This window comes from Mytilus trossulus, chromosome 3, assembly GCF_036588685.1.
Source record: "Mytilus trossulus isolate FHL-02 chromosome 3, PNRI_Mtr1.1.1.hap1, whole genome shotgun sequence".
NCBI lineage: Eukaryota > Metazoa > Mollusca > Bivalvia > Mytilida > Mytilidae > Mytilus > Mytilus trossulus.
This window is the reverse complement of record NC_086375.1, coordinates 16,651,319-16,675,825: the sequence shown is the minus strand read 5'-3', so window position 1 is coordinate 16,675,825 and position 24,507 is coordinate 16,651,319. Positions and strand designations below refer to the sequence as shown.

The 24,507-nt window shown below is 31.0% G+C and overlaps 1 protein-coding gene across 1 annotated transcript in view; it reads left to right on the top strand.

The window, feature by feature from the left end:
* Positions 1 to 24,507, top strand: part of LOC134710263 (ryanodine receptor-like) — a 126,722-nt gene that overhangs the window by 2,877 nt on the left and 99,338 nt on the right. The window contains exons 2-12 of the mRNA XM_063570543.1: positions 7,887 to 8,009; positions 9,638 to 9,739; positions 15,774 to 15,845; positions 16,949 to 17,024; positions 17,486 to 17,598; positions 18,081 to 18,271; positions 20,110 to 20,184; positions 20,701 to 20,857; positions 21,381 to 21,548; positions 22,110 to 22,231; positions 23,130 to 23,254. Of these exons, the coding sequence (XP_063426613.1) occupies positions 7,887 to 8,009; positions 9,638 to 9,739; positions 15,774 to 15,845; positions 16,949 to 17,024; positions 17,486 to 17,598; positions 18,081 to 18,271; positions 20,110 to 20,184; positions 20,701 to 20,857; positions 21,381 to 21,548; positions 22,110 to 22,231; positions 23,130 to 23,254 (1,324 nt within the window). The remainder of the gene's footprint in view (positions 1 to 7,886; positions 8,010 to 9,637; positions 9,740 to 15,773; positions 15,846 to 16,948; positions 17,025 to 17,485; positions 17,599 to 18,080; positions 18,272 to 20,109; positions 20,185 to 20,700; positions 20,858 to 21,380; positions 21,549 to 22,109; positions 22,232 to 23,129; positions 23,255 to 24,507) is intronic.

The window sequence follows — 24,507 nt, the reverse complement described above, 5'->3', positions numbered from 1 at the left end:
CTAATTTAAGATCTGACGTAAATGAAGGTCATTGCATATCTGTTCACTTTGACATCCATTGAAAATATGCCAGAAAAATATATTTTATTATTAAGTAAAAATAAACAGTCATTAGTATTTTAAATAAGGAAACTAAAGATCTATTTTGATTCAAAAAGTAATGTTTTTAGATATAAAGAGGTAAATGAAGATCAAGGGTACTACCTAGCTTTTACATATAGATAATAGGTACATGTAGGAGTAAATTTATTTGTTCTGTCCTGTTCATTAGAAAAGAAAATTGAAAAAAAAGGTTGGTTATTTTTGTAGAAATAGTGAGAAATTTGGAGGAAACTCTTTGTGATGAGCAAACTTATCTGTGCATATTTAAGGAAGGGGTGTTTTTCATTCACACTACTTTGAAAATTTCAGAACCATAGAATGCAATAAAAAGTGAAATTTTCTATTAAAAAAACCCTGCAGCATCAAATGTATTTTGCCGTTTTATTCACACTCAAAGTTTGTTAATTCAGAATTTTAGTTTTTTCTAAAGATTTTTTATAGTGAAAATGCAGAACTCTGGTGGCAAACATTGTCACCCACGTAAATGATTAACTTGTTGTAACCTTTTACAGTGGTATTAATACTTACAACAAGATGTGATTAACTTTTATTGGATTCTATTCAGTGTGCAAGGTCACTGTCCTAGTATAGATTACATTTTTTAATCTTCATGTTTTCTTGTAGATGTATTGATTGATAGTTGATAACTGAATGTCCAGTAGGTCTTGCATATTCAGACTATCCAAATTACATATTCTTCAGATGCAGATTCAAAATTTAAAAAAAGGGGGTCCCCAAACGAGGCAACATTTTAATTGGGACATGTGTAAAGTCAATGTATTAATTATGTATGTAGCTAGATTAAGTAGTTGAGCCCCCCCCCCCTTTAGTTCCGTTTCTGTTTGTGTTGGGGAAATAGATTTGTAGGTAGAGGTGGATTTAGGGGGGGGGGCTTTTTTTGGGAAAAAAATTGGTTGCTTATATAGGGAATCACTGAGGCGTGACTGGAGCAGGCCCCTCTTAGGTCAGTCATTGGGCCCCCACTTATGAAAATTCTGGATCCACCACTGGTAGGAGACCTGTGTACAAGGGTGATTTGTTAAAGTTTGAGAATCTGCAATTTCTTGGGAAAAGCTTTTTACCAGGTCTAATTTTCACAGTTTTGAACTTTTTAGTCCTTATCCGATATTCTTTATTTATATGAAAGGGATATTTAACATTTATCATGAAATTAGTATAAAGCAATGAACAATGAATCAACAGAAGAAAGCATTTAGTTAGCCAAAACATTTGGAGGTCATTATCACACAACCTTTAATAATAGACAAGCTTATGAAGCATCCACATGTTATATCTACAGTTTAGTGTACACAAGATGATACAGAGAAAACAAACATGTGCTAATGTTGAGTGAAGGGAACAGAAACAGGGGGGTGATGTTGCTGAAATGCAAAATTTTTCTTTTTACCCAATTTGTTTGGTGTAAAAGAGAATTACACTGTAAATATATACCAAAGAGGTATTCAATGTAAAAAGTTGAAAATAAACTGACAACACCATGGCAAATAGTAAAAGACCATGTCCAAACAACAGTACTCAGAACAAACACAACATAGATAAACTCTTTATGGTGGCACCCAACACTTTCACTAAAATGGTTTGGCTCTTTTAATTTTCTTAAAACTTTGACAAATTATTTACTTTCACCCTTTGACAAAAATATAAAAATTTCTAAAAAATTTGAACCAACCGTTATATCAGAAAATTTTCATTGGTTATATAGCAGTTTGACAAACACTTATTTTTATCATTGAGAAGCTTGATATTCCCTTAAAAACACAATGTAATTAAAAAATGTAGTTGAATTTACAGAGTTATCTCCCTATAGTGTTAGGTACTACCTTAAGATCGAGCAAATGGCAGATTTTGGAAACATTTTTAAACAAATTTTCAACTTGTTTGAACTTACAATTTTTGTCTTGATATAAATATTACACAATCATGTATGATATATAGTTCAATGTTGAAGACTGTTTGTTGACCTGCATTGGTGTTTTGTGTTTTTGGGTTGCTGTCCCTTTTGGCATATTACCCACACATTATAACATGCTATTAGTATCTGTGATATGAGATTCTTTTAATCTGTTCTTTGAACATAATCAGAGAACAAAACAGAATTAATCTGATAATTGAACTGTTATAGCAATGGTTATTTTGAGGTCAACCATTAATAAATCAGTGAAGAATTTCATTCATGGCTAGTTCTATTGACCTTAAATTTGCCTCTAATGTTGGCCAAGTCTAGGAAATTATTGACCCCTTTATGGAATAACTAGTGAAATAAACTTTATTGCTAATTAATAATTTCTGAATAGTTATATATATATATAGTGTGTTGGTCTAGATTGTAAGGACCTTACCTTTTGCCTTCTATGGTGGCCAATATAGTCATGGAAAAGTGTTGACCCCATTATTAAATCATCAACAAAGAATTTCATTCATGGCTAGTTTTACATGTATTGACCTTAGCTTTGCCTTTTTGCCAGTATATAGTCCAGGAAAATGATTGACCCCTTTATTGAATAACTAGTGAAATTGACTTTATTGCTTATTAATAATTTCTGAATAGTTATATATATAGTGTATTGGTCGTATATTGTAAGGATATTTGAATATTGCTGTATTTGTTTACAAGAGTTCATTCTATACTACAATTATACATGATGAATCTGTACATAACAATTACTGGTTTTATATGGATACTACAGAGAAATCAATTTCGTAATTATGTTTGAGGAAGTTATAAACAGCACTTAATCTTTTTACTTTGAAGTTGATTTTATGATACTCTTTTGGAAATTGAAAAGTAATAAAGTATAATGTGGAACTAACTACTTGTATTAAAAGATACATTTTCTTTTACACTGCCATTTGAAGCAGAGAATCACATAAATTAGTTCAAATGAAATGGATTTATAGATTCTGATTTGATTCGCTATCTATTTTATTTGTTTAATTTGAGAAGTAATAAAAGTTCACTTAAAATTGCTTCTAGATGCATCAGCTTTCAGTTTTATTCAGGAATAACAAAAATTAAATTGATTTTTAGATTTTCATCCAATTCTTTATCTAAATGTTTAAAAATGTTTGTAAAAAGTAATAAAGATTTATCAGATAACCTTGAGTTATCTATTAAAGATGCATCTATTTTGCACTACATTTGAATCAGGCATAACAAAAACAAAATTGATTTTAGATTCTCTTTTCATTCTGACAGTTTTTCTTCCAACTAAAATACTATATGATCATATTATATTCATATATTTTCAATCTTTTTGAATTGCATGCTGAAATTCATTATCTCCACCCTAATGTAAAATTGTTGCACAAGGGAGGGGGAGGGTTATTTTAAACAATTGTGTCACCCAACTCTTGAACATTTGAGTGTAACTTTAAGCTCTAACTTATCTCTCAACTCTTTCTCTATACCTCTTTAGCAAAATGCTTGTGAAAAACACAATGAAGTAAAATTTTCATCACTTTTGTACAGCTTTTTTTAAATCTTTTCTATTCATGTTGAATAATCTTTTGTCACTTATGTACAGCATTAAAATTTTCATTAAAACAAAAAATCTTTTCAATTTATATTGAATTTCTGTCTTTTGGTGGAGATGATAACTCTCAATTTCTTCAGTTGTCTCATTGACATATACCCTAGATTGTCTTCAATTAGAAAATATATTAGATGATTAAAATACTTTTATTGTAGTTTTGAAGCTAATATTTTTATATCTATATATCTTATTACATAATACATTTGTATAAATGTTTTGAACTGTTTCAAACTGCTGAGTTTGCTAATTTTTTCATGTAATCAAGGATTATGAGTATAGCTTGTGAAGATTACTTTTGCTTATTTTTATAATTAACTTGATCTGTCAAAATTGGATAAGATTTTATCTTTAAGAATGTTTACATAACCCTTGCTGATTTTATAATCCTAGCTATAGAATTTCAGAACATATGGACACATGCTCCCATTGTAAAACATATTGGCTATACTATCTGGAGTGTTCTGCTGTTCTGGAATATTTATTTATGTAAACATGTTTGACTATATGGAGGTAACTTTTGAACTTTTGAATTGAAATGAGTTTTGAAAAGCTGCTTAAGTTTGCTTTGAGTGTATACATGTTATATGAGGTCTTTTGAGATATTTATTAGGAATACATTTACTATTTTATTCTTATTTTGAAAATCCAAAAATACATTTGGAGTGATATAAATTGTTCAACACAATGGAATTTTGCACTGAGATTATTCAGCTTGTACGTATTTCTGTTTTATATGGAAAGTTTGATTGTTAAAGTTTTTAAAATCTTAGCACATATATGCATGCTTTAAATATCATAAATATTCAAAATTGGAACGTCAAAACGGTCATATAAATTAAAAAGAGCAATATATATGAGAATGGATGTATATTCAACAAGATAAGTAATGGGGATGGAACAAATAACAGGTTGGATCCTTCTTACCCTCTCCCCATAGCCATTTAAAAAAATGAAAGAAAAAAAGACATACAATGTACTGTGGATTTATTTATATTTGTGGGTACAAATTTTCATGGATGGAGGAAATATTGCAATCTACATAGCAAGGATACTTGATTGCATGGCCAAAATCTGCATACAAGCTAGAATTTGTACTTTTTTTAGCAGTTAGATTTGTAATTCATCTCTATTCACAAAATCCATGAAAATAGTTATCCCACAACAAAAAATGAATTAGCAGTATGTATGACCATGATGACCTTAGAACGTTTAAAACAGCAGTGGTTATCATTTTAACATTCTGTATCAAAGACATATTAGGCTACTTTTTGTCAGTAAAAACTAAAATGCTTTCATGGCTTTGAGCAAAATGCATTTATGCCAGGATTTATCAACAGTTTACAACTATATCATTGTTATGTAAAGTCCACATTCCGTGCTGTAATGACATTGCAGAAACAAAGCAATACAAAGTTCACTTGCAATTACATTCATCTGCTATAAATAATGCTTTCATGAAGAAAACATTACTGACTTGATTGATAATTGTTTGCTGAACCTTGTGTGGAAAATATACCATGCATATTCAGGACAATTACATGTTCAGGAGGATTGCACATTCTAGACAATTGCATACTTGATTTATTAATGACTTATATCCATTACCATATTATGCATGCATACCACAACTTCTTATATCGATAGACATAAGTTTTCCCCTTTTAATGTGATTCATATTTTTCCTGTTGCGGTTTTTCTTTAAATTTTGGGGTTTTCTCATTGTTAACTCTTGCCATGCGGGGGCCGTAATATTACGGCCAGACCCAGACCACTGTTATTTGGCACCAATGGCTCTCCATACATTTTTAGCTCAAATACGAATTTCAAAAATTGAAATCAGACAAAATTAGGTTTTTTGGAGTGGTTGGCTTACCTTAGAGGTCTGAAACACTGATTTATAAATGAGGCTCGAAACCTTGACAAATAGGGTAAACCCGAAGGCATATAACTACTGATTGTGTTTATTATCAAAATACGCCCAGGAATCAGCTACTTCCGATTGCAAGTCCAGTTAAAGTTCAAAATTGGAAAAAATCTGAAAATTTATGAATTGACCTTCTTTAGACAGATGTACCCAAGTCAGTTTCACTCCGACCTAACAACTGTTGTAATAAATTTGTTCACTGGGGGCCACTCTACATGTAAACTACAGTTTGATGTATCTATTAGCATTCCTCTGACTTCCAGGTCGAGAAAAAGAACAAAATTGACACTTTTTGCACATGAGGACCAATTTTGGGGCAATATTCTGAATCCATGCTTACCAGTCATTAGTTTGACCTTCCTACTAAGTGCCATAATTAAGTTTGTTGGAGGAGCAGCAAACTTTAAAAAGTATTTGGTTAAGAAAGGTCCAGAATGAGATCATACATGAAACTGTTCAAACCTTACACGCTAACATGACCAGGAGGCATCTAAGGTGAACACTTGACAAGCCATAAGACCAATTGCAGTGTGTGTTGATATATTTTTCATTTAAAATGTAAATATAAAAAAGAAGATGTGGTATGATTGCCAATGAGACAGCTATCCACAAAAGACCAAAATGACACAAACATTAACATTTATAGGTCACCGTACGGCCTTCAACAATGAGCAAAGCCCATACCGCATATAGTCAGCTATAAAAGGCCCAGATAAGACAATGTAAAACAATTCAAGCGAGAAAACTAACGGCCTTATTTATATAAAAAAATGAACAAAAAACAAATGTGTAACACATAACCTAACCTGGGACAGTGGTATAACAGTAAAACATGCATTTGGAGAATTTGGTGTTAATGTCAGTTCTGTGAAAGTTTCTAGATTTTTCAGACACAGGATAATTTTAAGAGCTTGACATATTGTATAGATAGATAGTCATGTTAGTGCAAATACATTTTTTGGTGCCTTCTAGATGTCTTTTGGTTAAGGCTGAGGTTTTGGTTTTCAGTCTTAATGATGTATACTCCACATCTCCTGTTATTTTATACTAAGTATATTCATGGTGAATTTTCAACAGATCGTAATTATACAAGATTAATATATAATAATTGGTCATATACGAAAAATATCTACTTTTGGTAGGAAGCTCGGAAAATGGAGTGTTTACATGCTTATCAATAGCCATTAAAATAGACTTGCTACATGTCCATTCCTAATGCAATTTTTTACTCAATTGTAACCCCTTTGATAAATTTACTCTAGTTATATTATCAAAAAGTATTGACTTTATATTAATACTCCAAAGAGCAATCAGTGTCCTGGGGCAATCAGCTAGTATTCGCTAAACACATCAGTAAGTAAAAAGGAAATCAAGAAGAAAAGGAATTATAATATATAAAGCAAGTCTATCGTTTACCTTAAAATAAAACATGTTTTTCATTCTTAAATGAACCTATAATTGTTAAGAAAAGTGATTGACATTGAATTGACATTGTACAAATAAACAATAGAATGTTCCAGCTGCAGTATGACTTACATGTTATGTGATTACTTGTATATTTATGGTACAATTTGTACTAGGAAAAACTTTAATGAATTTTGAATATAGTGTTTTTTGTTGCACAAATAAAAAAAACGTGAAATTAATATTGAATGTTAGTGAATATAATGTCACCTTTGCTAGCCAAGAAATAAATCTGAATGGCAGAGATCTAGATATTTTCATGAGTGATTCAATAAACAATCAACCAAATGTTTCCCCCAAAAAGGTGGACACGCCTTAGTAGTGGACCAGATTGTTACCGTAGGCTAGTGAAGATGATATAATGTATAATCAGGATAGAAAGTTTCTATGACACTGTATGGAAATCTAATGAATTAAATCTACAAAAATGTTAAAAAAAAAGTACATTAAATCTCTTCTTAAGGAAAAAACAACAATATTTTTATCACTAGCAGTCACAAAATTGGTTTAACTGCATAAAAACATCATAACATGACAAATCCCACTATATATTATCTAAGATCATATTTATTTTTTTACATATATTAGATTTCTAGAGTTGCATTAAGATACAGGTATAATTAATCAATTATATATATATAAGACTGCAGATTGGTTTTAGATTAAAAAATGTGAGAACAAAATTACAATTAGAAAGAACCCCACCAAAAAAGCAACAGAAAGACTCCTTACATCCAAACATAAAAGTGAAAAACAGCAGCATGATATATTTACCTACAAAATTTGAAGTGTATAAAACTGAATTTTAATCAAATTAATTAATCACATGTTTTCCCTTGTAGAATGATATTGTTTGTTTGAGTTGTGTGACATCCTCCAGAGATAGTAGTACTACAGATAGAGTATGTCTTGCAGCAGAAGGATTCGGCAGCCGTATGTGCTGTCTAGAGAACGTATCTTGTCGGGTATGTAATAAAACAAGAAGTCAAGTACACCCTTTCTGTTTAAACCAGATAGCTAGCTTACATTCAAAACCTCACAACATATGAAGAAATAGAAATAGGGTAGCAAACATCCCCTCTTTCATTTTCAATATTAAAGGAACAGATTTTCATCAGTTCTCAGGGTCTACCAGTACCTAATAATTTATAGGGAGATCTTTTCTATAAATATAGATAACATAATTATATGAGGATATATTTTAGCTGCCTTCAATTTAAACAAAATTGAAACAGTACTGTGCAGCAGTTCTGACAGAAAGTTCAAAATGATACATTTTCCTGATGAAATTGAAAGGCATAAAAAGGATTTCTTTTTTAACGACTTTTGATTGAAAATGGTCAACATTTTGCTTTTGAAAGTATATAAAGTTTGTATTGTTATGTAATCACTGTTGGCATGATAATTAGACATTACTGTAAATACAAGGCACTGGAAATACAGCATATGTTTTGTATATTTTTATATTGTATTTGGAGATGAGCCAGTTCTTATGTACTTCAGTATTGTTGCCTTGGGGATTCTTATAGGATCTACATACTTTGTTGATAGGAAAAACATTTATATAAACATCATACAATTATTTAGGGATGTCTTTAAGTTTACATCAAAAATACAAAATTAGAAAAAAATGCACTGAGGAATATGATTCTTAATAGTTGTATTTAAATCAAGAAGATTGAAAGTGTCTGAAAATAAGATTATATGTCTGTTTTATCTTCTGTTATTTTTGATTATTACATATGTATCTTGGCATTGGTCCGTAGAGTTGATCAACTTCTCCTGTCTAAATCTCAAACAGTCTTGTATAAGCAAAACATGAATGAAATGATGTAAATAAAGATTATCTAGCCTTGAGACAGGGGGAGAAAATATAGGGTCAAAGTCCTCTGAATGCAAATTATTTTAATTAATTTCATGCAAGGGGCATAGAATTGAGAATGTGTCAATGAGACAACAACCCAACTAAGGAGCAGAAAACAGCCCAAGGTCAGCAATGGGTTATCATAACAGTGAGAAAATCCTTTACCCGAAAAGGGCTTCTAAACAATTATGTACATTATAAGTACTAGTTCAGCAACATGGATGCCACACTTAAATTCAAAACATTCAAATGAACTAAAATCAAAAAGACCCACAGCACAAATAAAAGCCAGAGGCTCCATACGTTGTGAGGTCATCAAAACTAATTAACGTATCAATTACAATCTTATATTAACAATAAGAATACCTTAATATAGCAATAGGCATTTAATAAAAACAATTTGAGAAATGAAAAAGCTCAATAATTATTTGTACAAATTAATAAAAACAGAATAGGTTGCTGTTAATCAGTGTAGGATTAATAACACATGCATCAAAATGGATGCTGCTTTTCATATGATATAAAAGTTTGTAAAGTGCCACATGCCATTATATGTGAAAGTGAAAACTAAGGGCCTGATATATGTACAAAATAATGAAACAAAAAACAAAATAGAATATACAGCAACTAATAACAACCTCTGAAGTCTGAACTACAGGCTTCTGATAATTAAACTTTGTCTATGCCATCATCACGAAGCCATAACAGTTTTGGTCTGTTTATTTTCAGGATGTTCCTCCAGATTTGTCAGTATGTTCCTTTGTTCTAGAACAAGCTCTTTCGGTCAGAGCTCTGCAGGAAATGGTCACATCATCATCCCAAGATTCCACAGTATGTATTGGTAGTTTTATACCAAATAGTTATATTGCCTGAATTTACTTCAATATAAATCATTGTAGGATTTTGCATATGCATATTTATAAATAAGAAATTCATACCCAACGTATGCTTTAAGAGTAAGATAGAAAATGGACAGAACTATGGGGATACTAGTATACAGAAAATCCAAATCTTGATGTTGTGAATGCCAAGAATTGTTTTATAAGCACAGTCTAAGGCTTCATTGAAATGATTTTTTTTCAACCCATTTGACCTGGGCAGTTTCTATGATCTGTTTTATACACCACTTTTCATCTATTTGAATTATCTACTCTGATGCAATAGAATCTGATGCAAACTTCAGTCTTTAAATGTCAGAACATTCGTAATGATATGTAAACGATGTTGTTTAACCTTCTCCAGTGCAGTGTTTTTGATTTTAAGATATAGATGTTCTTTAACAACTGGTATACACACACAACCATTAACTACACACTGATAGCTTGATTTCAGTTATAGTTTGCATTTATATATTTACAGTACACAAAACAATAATTTATTCAAATAAAAAAATGTGAAGGATTGCTCTTCCCATTCCAGGTTTATTATTGGAAACACATAATGTTATTCTTGGCCTTAGTTTATTAATTATTTTCACATGTAATCTCCCTTTGTCAACACTCAATATGGGCACAGCTAAACATGTGGGATACCATTTATATATAAAAAAAAATTGGCTCTGTAGACTTTATTGTTGCAGATAAAACAATATGGAATTAAATTTGTGAACATTCTCATTTGATTATATCTCTTATAAAATGATGCATGTTTTGCTTTATATTATTTTAGAACTTTCTTTTAAATTTTATTATAGCAAAAAAGCATCAAACTTATGTGCTTGAAATTATATTTATTTTCAACAGTTATATTTTACTTTATTACTTTATGCAATTTCTTTTTAAATGCATATACATTCTTTCATATGGGATATGGCCTAAAAACTGTCAATTATTTCAAAGATATTAAAAAAGTGCAAACAATCTGCTATCATGTGCAAGACAATGATCTTGAATGTAAAATTTTAGGAAGAAAGACCGGCACAAAAATTGTCAGTGAGTAATAGTCCATAACTCCATGTACTTTGTACACATATTGTTGGGCCTATTATGCACATTTCCTTGTGAGAGCTTTAAGAAGATATTATTTCTACCTATAATATTTTTTCTTTTACGGTGTTTTTGATTTCCACAGACATGAATAACAAAATGAAAACAGACAAATTTTGTAATTGGTACTGTGGATTAATTAATATTCGTTGGATACCAATTTTCGTGGATTTCGTGGGTACAGGAGAACCACGAATTCAAATGTTCAACTAATAACAAATTTTCTAAAGGAATGAGTAGACTTTGCCAAAACTGCGAAATTAAATATCCACAAATATGTAAATTTTCCTCAAACCACGAAAATTGGTACCCACGAAAATAAATGAATCCACAGTATTACATTTAGGCAGTTTAGATCATACATGTATTTGCAAGCCCATCATTAAATGACCTGTTGATCAAAGGGCAGAGGTAGGCAAGGCCTTATTCCAGGTCTAAGTTTTTCATGTACCTTGTTTATATCACTTTCCTACTTCGTAATATTTAGCTCTCAAAACTTTTAGCTTACTGTGTAACAAAATATAGCAAAGAAAATAGCCAATTTGTTATAATTGCATTTTATTTAGTTTTATTTGATAATAGTTATAAAAAAAGAAGATTTGGTATGATTGCCAATGAGATAACTCTCCATAAGAGACCAAATGACACAGAAATTAACAACTATAGGTTACTGTACAGCCTTCAACAATGAGTTATTGTCAGTTCAAAAAGTTGAAGATTTCTATAGAAAAATTTCAGATATTTTCTGAAAATAAAAATAATGTATAATGCTTTACTACACACCAGAGAGAACAAGTTGTAATTGCAAACAATAATTATCAGAGTATAAACTACACTTTGAAAATACTACAAAAATCTAACATCGTATTAAAAGCCATATATTTGATGTCAAATATGGGAATTGAAATCAATTGATTTCATCATTTGTAGTTATAAAAGTTATGTCATGAAATTATAAGGATATTGATAGTAATTTTCCTCTGTACAAAATGTAAACAGTAAAGGCTCATGGGAAATGTGCTTAATGGTCTCTGAAAGGTTTGCATGCATATGAAAAACTTCAAGGTATAAGTGCTTTTAAAAACTGTGATGGGAAATTTACAATTTTTATAATCTTACTAAAAACATTATATCTATTGGTAAAAGCTACTTGCATTGCTTATGTTTATGCAGTATTTATAAATATACATAATTATATATTATATTTGAAAGAATTATACCTTTTTAAGTCCCTGCCTTAGCAGAGGGGGCATTGAGTCATACCCTTGTCCGTCTGTCCTAAAATTGGTTTCTGTTCTCTAACTTTAGTTTGTCTCAACCAAATGTTAGGTAACTTATACACAATGCTTATTATCACATAATAAAGATCAAGTTTGAAATTAGGTGGTGTCACTTTTACTGTTCTTTAGTTATGTTTAGTTATAAGCATAAAAATTGCTGAAATTGTGGTATCTGTTCTCTAACTTTAGTTTGCCTCAACGAAATGTAATATGTGACTTATACACAATGCTTATTACCACAAACCTCAGATCAAGTACAAATTTGGGTAGCATCACTTTTATCATTCTTCATGTATCTTTATATGATATGCAAGCAGGGCATTTAAAATTATTTTATGCAGTTAAATGCTGTAATCATCCATGAGAAAAAAAATACAATGGAATAAGATACCTCAAATAAAACATAATGCTCTATTAAAAAGGTTTGTGATTAAATTCAATATTCTTATGACTCTGTGTTACAGTTTTCATGTTTTATAGACCATTTTAAGATAATTTGCATGCATGCTTATCGCTAACAAGGAAACGACAAAATGTAACCTCAAAAACTATATTCATTCAAGTTTTATGGAAATGTAGCTTTTTCCATTTCTACCTTTTTTAAGCATGACTGCAGGTTATCTCGGAAGGAACTATAGCATACCAGTGGCGTATCCAGGGGGTGGTGTCTGGAGGTTGGAACCCCTTTTTTCTGAACAATCAATGCATTTGAATTGAGACATATAGATGGAACCACCTCCCAACCACCCCTTTTTGTCCTGGGTTCAACTTGGGACCCCCCCCTTTCCCCCTTTTTAAAATGGCTGTATTCACCCCTGCATACAGTGATAGAAATATATGTGGTGGAATTTCAAATATAAACAGATTAACACCTAAAAAAATCATGTTGCTTTTATTATACTGGCTTTAATTAGTTTTGGTGTATTGCCATGGCAACTTATCAAATATGATATATGCAGTGTACATGTACTGTGACGACCATGCTAAGATGAATAATATTTCATTTAATTGATTGCAAAGCATAACGATTGTTTTATCTATGTCATGATAATTAACAAGATGTTATGGTATATCACGAGAAATATTTATAATTTTACAGCCAAACTATATAATGCTCAGCATAATCATTGTTTAATCTATGTCATGTTTATTAACAAGGTACAAAGAAGAAAAGTTTATAATGCTACAGCCAAACATATATAATGCTACAGTGCTTTTTTATGTGGCTTTCGATTGTGACTCCTGAATTACTACATTTGTGGTTATAAATAATTAATGTGATAATGGTTTAATGTAAGTTGTAGAGGATTAGAGTGAGAATTATTGCCAGCTCTAACTGTAAAAGGATGTTTAGATATTGCTTTTATCTTTATTTGATACACCAGGTACCAAAAGAGTTGGTTGAGGTACTTAAAGAGTTGGTCTAGGTCGGTGAAAGCATAGATTATTTGTCAGCCTCTCATATTAATTGTTCTAGTAAGAAGACTACTTTTTGCTTTAAATTTTGTTTAAACTTTTGAAACAGGGTGATTTTTTTTTAATCATCGTTGTTTTAGATTTTTTCAATCAAGGAATAACTTCTGTATGGAAAGGAGATTCACTACATACCTAAATTTGAATTTTTGTCCAAATAATTCCTCTTTTTTGATTGAAAACTTTAGTTGTCATAGAAACGTTATTTGATTTTTAAAGAAACAATTGCCCTTTCATTAAAAATTTGAATGCCTAACCTTGACAGCTTATATAGATAACTTGATTTAGTTACCATTAGTTTGCAGTAAAGTGTTAAAATAATATGTCCAAGTTTACATAAATAATATTCTTAACATAATATATACTGAATTAATAAAGATCTGAACTATCCTAAGTACTTTTCAAGAGTATATAATAGTACAGTAAATGTCGGCATCTTACCAAGCAATGTAAACGAAGAACATTATTATTCATTATTATTTTATTAATAATTCTGTCAAGTAGTTACATGTCTAAACAGGATTGTCTAGTAGGAAAGATAAGGAGCATATTGGCTTTAAAGATAAGCCATTAACTAATGTAATTTATACAAATCAAGTTGCCTGAAGTTTTTGAAAACATGCAGTAGCGTAATTGTAGATATAAGTAGGGGTAATTTACATCAGTATCTATTTCATCATGTGATGTTTCCAATTGTTTTCTTAATCACATGCATATGTCTAAGAAGCAGACAGTTCAATATTCCATTATAGCTTCCCCAATCTCTCCAGATAATCGTGACCGCAGGATTACAAATTGCGTTGACAAGTGGTCTCTTAATAATTACAAGTATATTTGACAAGCGATTCTTCGAGGATTTTTTTTAGGTCGTAATATTGATTTTATCACATTGTTTCATTGTTTTGGTTGGTAATTACATCACAACTTTCGCCACCAGGGGAAATTGGGTATACAATACATTTCACTTACTCCGTGACGTTTATTAATCATGGATATAATAAAGAACTTCTACTATCACAATACAATCAATAGAGAAGTTTTTAAGGAAAGTTGACACGATAGATATAAACATCGCAATTATTGCTTTTACAGTTGATTTGAATAAAGTGTCTAGCTGGTTATGTAATCTTCGACAATGCAATAGATTTTCTATCTTTTTCAAGGTCAGGGTGTCCTTTTCACCTTCCTTCGACAGTAAAGCAATTATCTATATTAGATTCTGTAAATCTAATCAGAGATTGCAGGTGGTTAGTTCTATTAGATTAATCAGATATTGAGGGTGGTTAGATGCTATAAATCTAATCAGAGATTGAGGGTGGTTGTGGGTGGAATATAGATTAAAAAAATGAAAAAGTGCTCTACAGAAGGAAGTATAGAAAAATTGAAAAGTGCACTATAAAGAAAGGAAGTAATAATGAAAAAAGTCTCAGATATCTTATTTTGTGAAAATCTGTTTTGTCATGTTTAGAAATATCAGGTAATTGTAGAGGAATGTGTTGCTGTCAACATTTATTTTCAAGGCATCATTCTTATAAACTTTTATTTGATGCAGTAAATTGAGTTCTCCATCATGTCTTTTGTTGAGGTGTTACAAAATCCCAATATAATACCTAAATATTTTTTTTATTTTTTTTTTCATTTTGAGAGTGATTTAATTGTAAGGTGGTTATGGTAAATGGGTTGTGGTTTAGTTCTATTTCTTTAATGTCTGAACCCAGGCTGCTGAAAAGTGTATCGACTGATTTTTGGGTTATCTGCCATGAAATAAATCATCTTAGTCCAACATGTCAGATTTTTGAAATCACAATCAACCGTTCTGTAAAAATATTGACAACCATTAGTCATTTTAGTATATTATATGCCATTGAAACACAATAGCTAAGACTTTTCTACAGTCAAACCAGCATGGAGAAATGATGTACATATACTAGCTTGTGTAAATAAAAGAGTTTGTCAATTTTATAACTTGTTTGTATTACAAATCTTTGACCATGCACATGTATGTTCAAAGTTTGATTTGAAGATTTGAATATAAAGTAAAAATCAACTACTGAATATAGATTTAATGAACATATCTGTATCTTTTCTTCAATAAAGTTTAGAATTTGTCCTATTTTCTGTTTTTAGGCAGCCCAATCAGGTCACAGAACACTGCTTTACGGCCATGCAGTTTTACTGAGACACCTTCATAGTAACATGGTAAGTTTTTACTGTAAAAAAAACCCAAACTTTATTTTGACAGTCCTGGATATATAATACTTACAAAACAAACAAAAAAATACAACAGTGTTTTTATTCTGATGTAGCAGGGTGGACAATATTTTAGTTAACTTTCTTAACTGTAAAGTCACTTTCTTTGTGTATGGATAGGAAAAAGCAAAGCATACCTAAAATGTATTAAAAAAAATTTACATGAAAATTTTCGAACCATCTGCAAATTTTATTATTGGTTATAATCCTTGTAGTATCTCCTTGTCATGGCATAAAGTTCAATGCTGTCTTTGTGGGTTAATGTTTAAATTGATTTTAAATATAAATTTTCAGTTATTTGAAACAATTGTTTTATTGCGGTTAATTATTTATGTGAATTAACATCTGTTAGGTATGTTATTCATTGGGTATAATTCTGAAGTGCATTGACATATTTTTATATGGCCAGGAAATAGAGAGCGATATTGAATATGTGATATGCTTCAAAATTCATTGTCAACATCTGTGTGGTATCAATCCATGACTCAAAATCAGTACATTCAAAGCTTAAAACACAAAAAAGCAAAGGGACAACACTTATATTTCTGTTCTTCATCTTAAGTTCATTTGACCCAAGTTCAAATTTTAGATTTTTTTAAATCAATTTTCTCTGACTGTAAAGCACCATCGTATCAGTGCTATTCAAAATTTGTACAGTAAAGTGAATTAGATGAGCATTGCAGTTCGATTTAGAATTGACGTTAGAGGGAAAATGTTTCAAATGCAAATTCAACTAATTCAAATTAGTTAATACGAATCAAATTCAAATTATGTGTGAACTCAGCACTATAAAGAATGTGCTGTAATTTTTAGGAAAATAATGATTTTTCGATCCAATTATATTTTTGGAAAGTTCTGGTGAGCAGAATATAACCTGTTTGTTCTTTATGAAACTTCTGTAAAAGTTTAGTTTGTGGTTTTATTAAAAAGCAGAAAATCTTTTTCTTTAAATTGATAAATATACCATTATCAATAAATCTTCCCTTGATACTTCAAAGATCATATTACTCATCAAATGTTTCAAATTAACACAATGATATATATTTTTTCAGTACCTATCTTGTTTGTCCACAAGTTCATCCAACGATAAACTGGCTTTTGACGTAGGACTTAATGAAACAGCTCAAGGTATGTGAAAAACAATAACAAAGAAAATATAATAATGCTTTTGTTATTACCATTTTATTAACAAGAATAATCTTCTAAATATGATGAAAAATTACACATGTACATTTATGTTGATATTTGCATTACATTGTACAAACAAGCTTATGATATTTGAAATCTTGGTATCAGGCAGAACATTCATTATTGAATTACTATGGAATCCTTTATTTCTTGTGGGTTTCAATTTCATGGATTGAGGAAAATTGTATTTGTAGATATTTGAGTTCATGGACTTACCAAAGTCTGCATACAAGCATATATAAAATGTGTACTTTGTCGAACATTGAAATTCATGGTTCGCCTATACAAACTGGTATCACACGAATAATAATGAATTCATAGTATGAGGATTACAATTCTTTAGAAATATGCTTAAAAAGAAACTAAATAGAATTAAGTTTGTGTATCTTTATGCTCAATAGGAGAAGCATGTTGGTGGACTATACATCCAGCATCAAAACAAAGGTCAGAAGGTGAAAAAGTACGAGTTGGAGATGATCTTATACTTGTTAGTGTGTCCTCAGAAAGATACCTTGTAAGTATGAAAACTGTTCCTAACTACGGGTAATACTTTCTTTGTCTACAAAATTTACCTTTTGTCAGCATCGAATGTTTATAAAGTATACTTGTAACAAAATTTAGCAGAATTTGTGGCAAAGCCTGTTTTAAAGGGAAGTGACTGATTGTGTAACTGAGAACTGCATTTGAAGATCATGACTGATGGCTGCTTAACGTCTAGCAGTAAATGAATATGCATATTCAGGACGAAGCTGTATTTGAATATAAGAAATAAGACAACACCTGACTAAACAAGGCATGAATAAAATGAGTGTGCAGAGTGAAAGTTAACAATTTAAGATTATCAGAATTTAACACAATTAGAAATTCATATAAATCACATCCTCTACATGATAAATTAATGAACTTTAATTACATAAAAGAAATTAATATATACATTATAAGCTGTGTTTTGTATATGAAAGTAAAAATTGTAATTTATTTTTTTACATTTTTCAGCATATTGGTGGAGGCAGTATGGTTATAGCATCATTCCAGCAGACTTTGTGGACAGTAGTCCCTATGTGTTCTGGAGGTATCAGGAACAAATGTCTAGGTTACGTGTTTGGTGGAGATGTTATTCGCCTGTTTCATGGTCACATGGATGAATGTCTAGCTATACCTGAAGCTGGCAGTGATAATGAATTCAGGTATAAAAACAAAATTTGTGTTAAAGTTGAATCTTCTTTTCTTGTATATTTAAAGGATATAATGGTGGGGGAAATATAGATTCCTATATTTCAACAAGTGTATTTAATATTTCTCCACTCATTTAAAGCGTGAGGCTTGGTAAGCTCTTTAATAACTAAAATTTAACTGTTGAGAGTGGAGAAATATCATAATACATGAGTTATAGTGTTGGAATCTGTTTCTCTAATGATTTTCATCCTTCTTTTTCAAAGATTCTCAGAAACTTGTGTTCTTTATATGTGAAGTCATCAGGCATTGCCACCTATTTTCATGGCGTCACAATAAGAAAATTTAGAAGAAAACAAAACATTTAGACGTTATGTTCAAATTTCGACTAATCATTTGCTGAGAACAGATTTCTCACTAGTGAGGAGAATTAATTTTTCATACTGGTCAGGAAATGTGAAAATAGCACAAAAGTTAGAGAAATAAATTTAATTACCAAAGAAACTACATGTATAGGAACTGAGTAATTATTCATAATAAACTAACAATGCTGAAAATTCACATTTGATACATTTGAAAATTTGCAACCTCACCATGGGAATATTAATTAGACAAACAGACTCTCAATTGCCATACTTTGACTAAAATGATATTTTCAACATTTTGAAGGCATGTTTTTTCCATTATTATTAAGTAAAACATTAAATAGCAATAAGAATACTACCATTTACAACTTTATCCACTCAAAATATATTTTATGTAAGGAAATCAATTGGTTGTGCAAGCTTACAAGCATAGGAACATTTTAACATTGCCTATCTTTTAAAGCTGGGATCACACATTCACGATTTTTACTACCGTTCTTGATAGGACCATTCCCAATTAAAATTTATTAAAAGTCTGATCAAGATCCTGTGAATCGTGGATGGAAATTCAAACTTAAATTAAAATTTGTAAAAAAATAATTTGATCACGACAACAATCAGATGGTATTCAGGAAGCACCGATATTCAACCGTTTCTAAGCGAATTAGTCCCGATAATACCGTTCTGAATCCGCTTCTAATCCGATTTGTATTTTTCGCCAGGTAAAATTCGACCGAGTCTGTCACGACTGCGTCCCGACTCTACCGAATGTTATCCGACTGAGATCAGACAGTGACCGGACAGTGAACCGACGCTGACGGAAGTTATCCGTTCGAAAACTGTCGGCATATTCGGGATGATCAAGTACTGTCGGAACGTAATCCTATCATAGTCCGCTCTATCGCATTGCAAACGGCTTTGTCTGGTCTCAGTCGTATTGTATTCTGTAATTGTCGGGACTCTGACGTGGGTATCATTGACGAATTTCGTATTAATAACGGGACTGTTTCGGAACGGTTTCGGCAAAAAACGGTTCGCAATCGACAAGATCTGGATGCAATCTGGACTCAATCGGCAGAAAAACGACTATGAAAAATTACTCCGGATCATTCCCGTTCCACAAGACACCGTCCAGAATACACAAGACATTGTTCGGAATTCGATCCGATACAGCAGAATCTGTCACGACATAGCCACGATTGTAATCCGACTAGACAAAATCGGCTGAGTTGCCCCGAATGTTACGGGACGCACCTAACTGTCGGGATGCTTTGCCGAACTATTCGGACCCTTCCCGATCCGTAGGAATCTGTTACGAACTGAAACGAATGCGTTCAGACAATGATAGGACATTCCAGATAATTGAGGATACTAATCCGACTTTTTCACTTTTCGTGTCGTATTGCTGTCTGATCTCAATCGGGAGCAATAATCGGCAATGTGTGAACCCCGCATTAGTATAACTCTTTATAATTTTGTTATTTCAGTGCAGTGATGTATGAGACTGGTGCAGTATGTAGCCATGCTAGATCTCTGTGGAGAATAGAAATTATAAGAACAAAGTAAGTTAAGAAAATAAATAGATAATACATCAAAGGAGATTTGGAGGTTGATTTAAACAAGACAATTATCAGTGCTAAAAGCAACCAACACTGAATAAAATACAAAAAAACATTTAAAAAAAAAATCCCCAGAAATCAAAGACTTTAATACCAGTTGCATCACAAATCTCAAGATGTGTCCTTAAAAATTAGCTGAAAAATTATTCAGTATTCAGCTTAAAATTTTGAACAAATGTTTGTTTTGTTCTCGAAACTGTTAAAAAGTTATTAAGTAGTCATATCAACATAATTTCCGTGCTTTAATTTTTGATGACCACATAGAAATAGTTATCAAATTACTAATTGATATAATCAATTCTTTTATGCTTTAATAAAAATTGTACGTGTATACAAATATCACCATTTATTTTATAAAGCACACAGAGGTATATTAGAGATAACAAAGAGCATGGTGTATTTCAAAATATTGAAAATAGTTCACAGTATTTGATAAAAAATATCCTTGTCTATTTGTAGATGGGCTGGTGGATTCATGGGATGGGGACAGCAGTGTCGATTACGTCATGTGACATCTGGGCGATATTTAGCCGTTACCACTGACAACCAAGTAGTGACAGTTCATCGCCAGAAAGCTGAGGAACAAGCTGTTGCATTCTTCTTATTTAGCTCAAAGGTAGATACAGAATTCTTTTCTTTTCAACAAATTAATTTTCATATCTAATTAGAAAAAAACTTTTTCAAACAAACAGGTCTTTGATTTTAACCAGGTTTGCCTAAATGCATAGGATGCTATGATATAGCCTTTTTGTACTGATGCAGCGTTAAGCAATCAATCAATCTAAATGCATAATAGTTAAAATTTGGCTAGAAGTTGTACCAGCTTCTTTTTATAAACTTGAAATTATAATGTGATGGAAATTTATTTGACACTTTTTATTTGTTGAATTTTGGTGAGTATTTCATAACTCAAGGGATTTTATTTTAAAAAGATGAAAAAAAAGTAATGAAAGACTTTTTAAAATTTCATAGGAAATTCAATTATAAACTTATGTCTAGTTCTCAAAAGAACATTTCAGCTAGTGGTACATGTAAAGTAAATGTTACTCTCACAAAGATTTGAGAGAAAAGTGTGTAGATATTTTTATAAAAAGTGTGTAGATATATTAATGTTCAATCTTTGTTAATTTTATTGTTAGGATGACAAGAAACAGACAGAGGGAAGAGAAGATGAAGGAATGGGAAAGTCTGACATCAAGTATGGAGACTCCATGGTATTTATACAACACTGTGAGACTAGCAGATGGTTATCATATCAAACTTACGAAACAAAGAAACGAGGAGTTGGAAAATTGGAAGTGAAAAAGGTGTGTATAAGTTACAAATAAGCTTAATTAAAATTTGCATTTGTGAAGCAGTAGCGGATCTAGGGGATGGTTTCAGGGTTTGGACCCCCCTTTTTTCTGACGATCAATACATTAGAATTGGGACATAAAGTTGTAACCCCCTTTATCCTGGATTAGGAACCCTTGTGAAGCTTTCTTGATTGGTGTGATTTTACATTGTGGTTGACTGTGGATTTATTTATTTATGTGGGTACTGATATTCATGATTTAGCAAAGATTGTATTCTTGTGGATACTTGATTTTGTGGATTTTCTAAAGTCTATAGAAAATGTGTACCTTGTTGAAAATTTAAATTGGTTGTTCAGCTTTCCCTAAGAAATCCATGAAAAATTGGTAACTATTGAATAATTATGAATCTTACAGTATTTGAGTTAACAACTTCATTAAGAGCTTTTCTTTCAAACTAAATCACTGGGAAAAGTTAATTGAACACATGCATTGTCTCGATGCTATAACTGTCATTCATGGGATATGTTTGAATTTTGAATTTTATGTTTTATGAAATTTCCCTTGTAACTGTAGGCTGTAATGTTGATTGAGGGACATATGGACGATGGTTTTACATTTTCCCGAGCTCAAGAAGAAGAATCACGATCGGCTAGAGTTATCAGGAAGTGTCAATCTATATTCAACAGATTTAATAAGTAAGTTTAGATAAAGACTGCTGTAGATAAAATAGTAGTCCCTTCAAAAATGAAAATGATTGCAGTTGCTGAAATTTTGACTCTGAAGAAGGATATTTTACAATTTAAAACATTTTCATATTTCATTTATTTGTGATAGTAGATTTATTGTATGAACATGTGTGTTGCAAAAGAAAAATAATTTGTGTCATTAAAAAGTATAGATAATAAAATTGAGAAAGGAAATGGGGAATGTGTCAAAGCGACAATATATGTATTCAATTCTTTAAATAACAGTTGTAAAGCATTGCATCCTTCTTTACGTATTTACCAGATGTCTTCACAGTTTGTTATTTCTGTCATGATATAACACATTGTCTAGTAAAAACTTGAGGATTAAGAAATTTGTTTATGAAGCATTGATTTCGAAGTCTTATGTTCTGTTCAGCAATTCCCCAGACATTCATCGAAATTTGAAGAAAGCTATTTGAGTTTCATATTTTGATATTGTACTTGATATTGTGAAGTCTTCTAAGTTGAAAAAGTTTCATTGAGAACAAACATAATATAGAGGGGGGATAGGAGGGGTGCTGATCCTGAAATTCCGAAATTCTGGGCTTAAGAACACAAAATCCTGAGGTACCGAAATTCGAAAAAAAGAATTCCCGGATCCCCAAAGGGTCAATCTCGAAATCCTGAGCTTTAAAACACCCGATCCCGGAGTCCCCTTAAAGGTCCCACCCCCTCAATATAGCAGATATATACTATTTCAAATCATCTTTACATTTTTTCCAAGAAATGTGGTTTGTTATTCATGGCTATTTAGAGTAAAGAATGTCAAATAAGGCTTATCACTATGAAAAAGGTTAATGCTGAATTGTCCAAGAATGCTTTTAATTGATTTGTTTTCAATTTTCAGAGCACTAGATGCTTTAAAGACGGAGGGCAGAAGTAGTCATGCCTGGGGTAGAATTAGTCTTTCAGAAGTATTGAAGTGCCTTGAAGACCTCATTGACTATTTTGCTCAACCTGGTGTAGATGAAGGTATATGCTATATAGTTATTTAAGATGTTTGTGCTAAATAAATATTTAGATTTATAATGATTGTATAAAGCAACAATTATATAGGGTTTAAATTCAAGTCACACAGGAAAATGATGCATATATTTTAAATTGAAAACAAATATGATGACTTGATTTATGTTATTTAAAAACTATGCAGAACAATTCTTTTAAATTTGTGTAAATAAATTTGAGTTTAATACTTTGTGACTGCAGGTGATGTTACAGAAGCTTTTAGTTGGAACAGTGTAATTGTAGTGATTACCATTTAATATTACAGTGCTTATCCAGTGACCTTTGGGGTATCACATTAGCAATGACCAAAACAGTTTACCAAATTGCAGTTAGATTTCTACTCCAACTAACTGATCAACTGGTAAAATATTTTAGCAGATTGCTCAAGTGAAATGTTGTTAGTAAAGAGTGAGTGCTGTAAAATAAAAAGTTATACTTACCATCGGATCCAGTTAGTTGATACCTTTGTCAATCATTTCTAACAAAAATAATAGCTTACTATAGTATGAGTCACTGAATAAAAAGGTATAATTTTGACATGGAAACTTCTATCATAAATAAATATTATAAATGAATAGTTCAAAACATTGTTTTGTAGGTGTATATTTTATAGCTTTGTCTTCTAAGATGAAGTTATTGTGCAATTGTGATTCGAATAACATTTTCTATACAAATTACTGATCTGCTGGCTTAAAGGGAACTAATTTATATTGAGTTCAAATGTACACTAAAAATTTAATCAATGATACATATCAGGCTTATGATTTTGCCTACCAAAGATTCATCAATACGACTAGAATAAAAAAAAAATGAAATGCCAAATTAGTATGAAGTTGAAATCATAGAAATAACTAGAACACACCCGTGATATCGCGGGTCCCGTTACTGAATAAAAGTATATATAGCAATGCGTAAGCCTTATTTTAGTATTGGTATTGTCATCTGATAAAGTCATACCTATTATAAGATACAGACTTTTCTCTGCTTTTCTGTATGAACCCGTCGACCTGGAACTTATCAATAATTGGTAATATTAAGTATTTGGAAAACAAAAGGTCCTGGAATGGAGTATCTTTTAATCAACAGCATTGTCCTATAATATTTATAATTAAAGTTGAATTCTTATATTCGCTGTTTTATGTCCGCTAACAAATTGAAAACTCACTGTTTCAAGTCCAAATTTTTAGTATTCTTATTGTTATCTTAGAAAGTCTTACTGA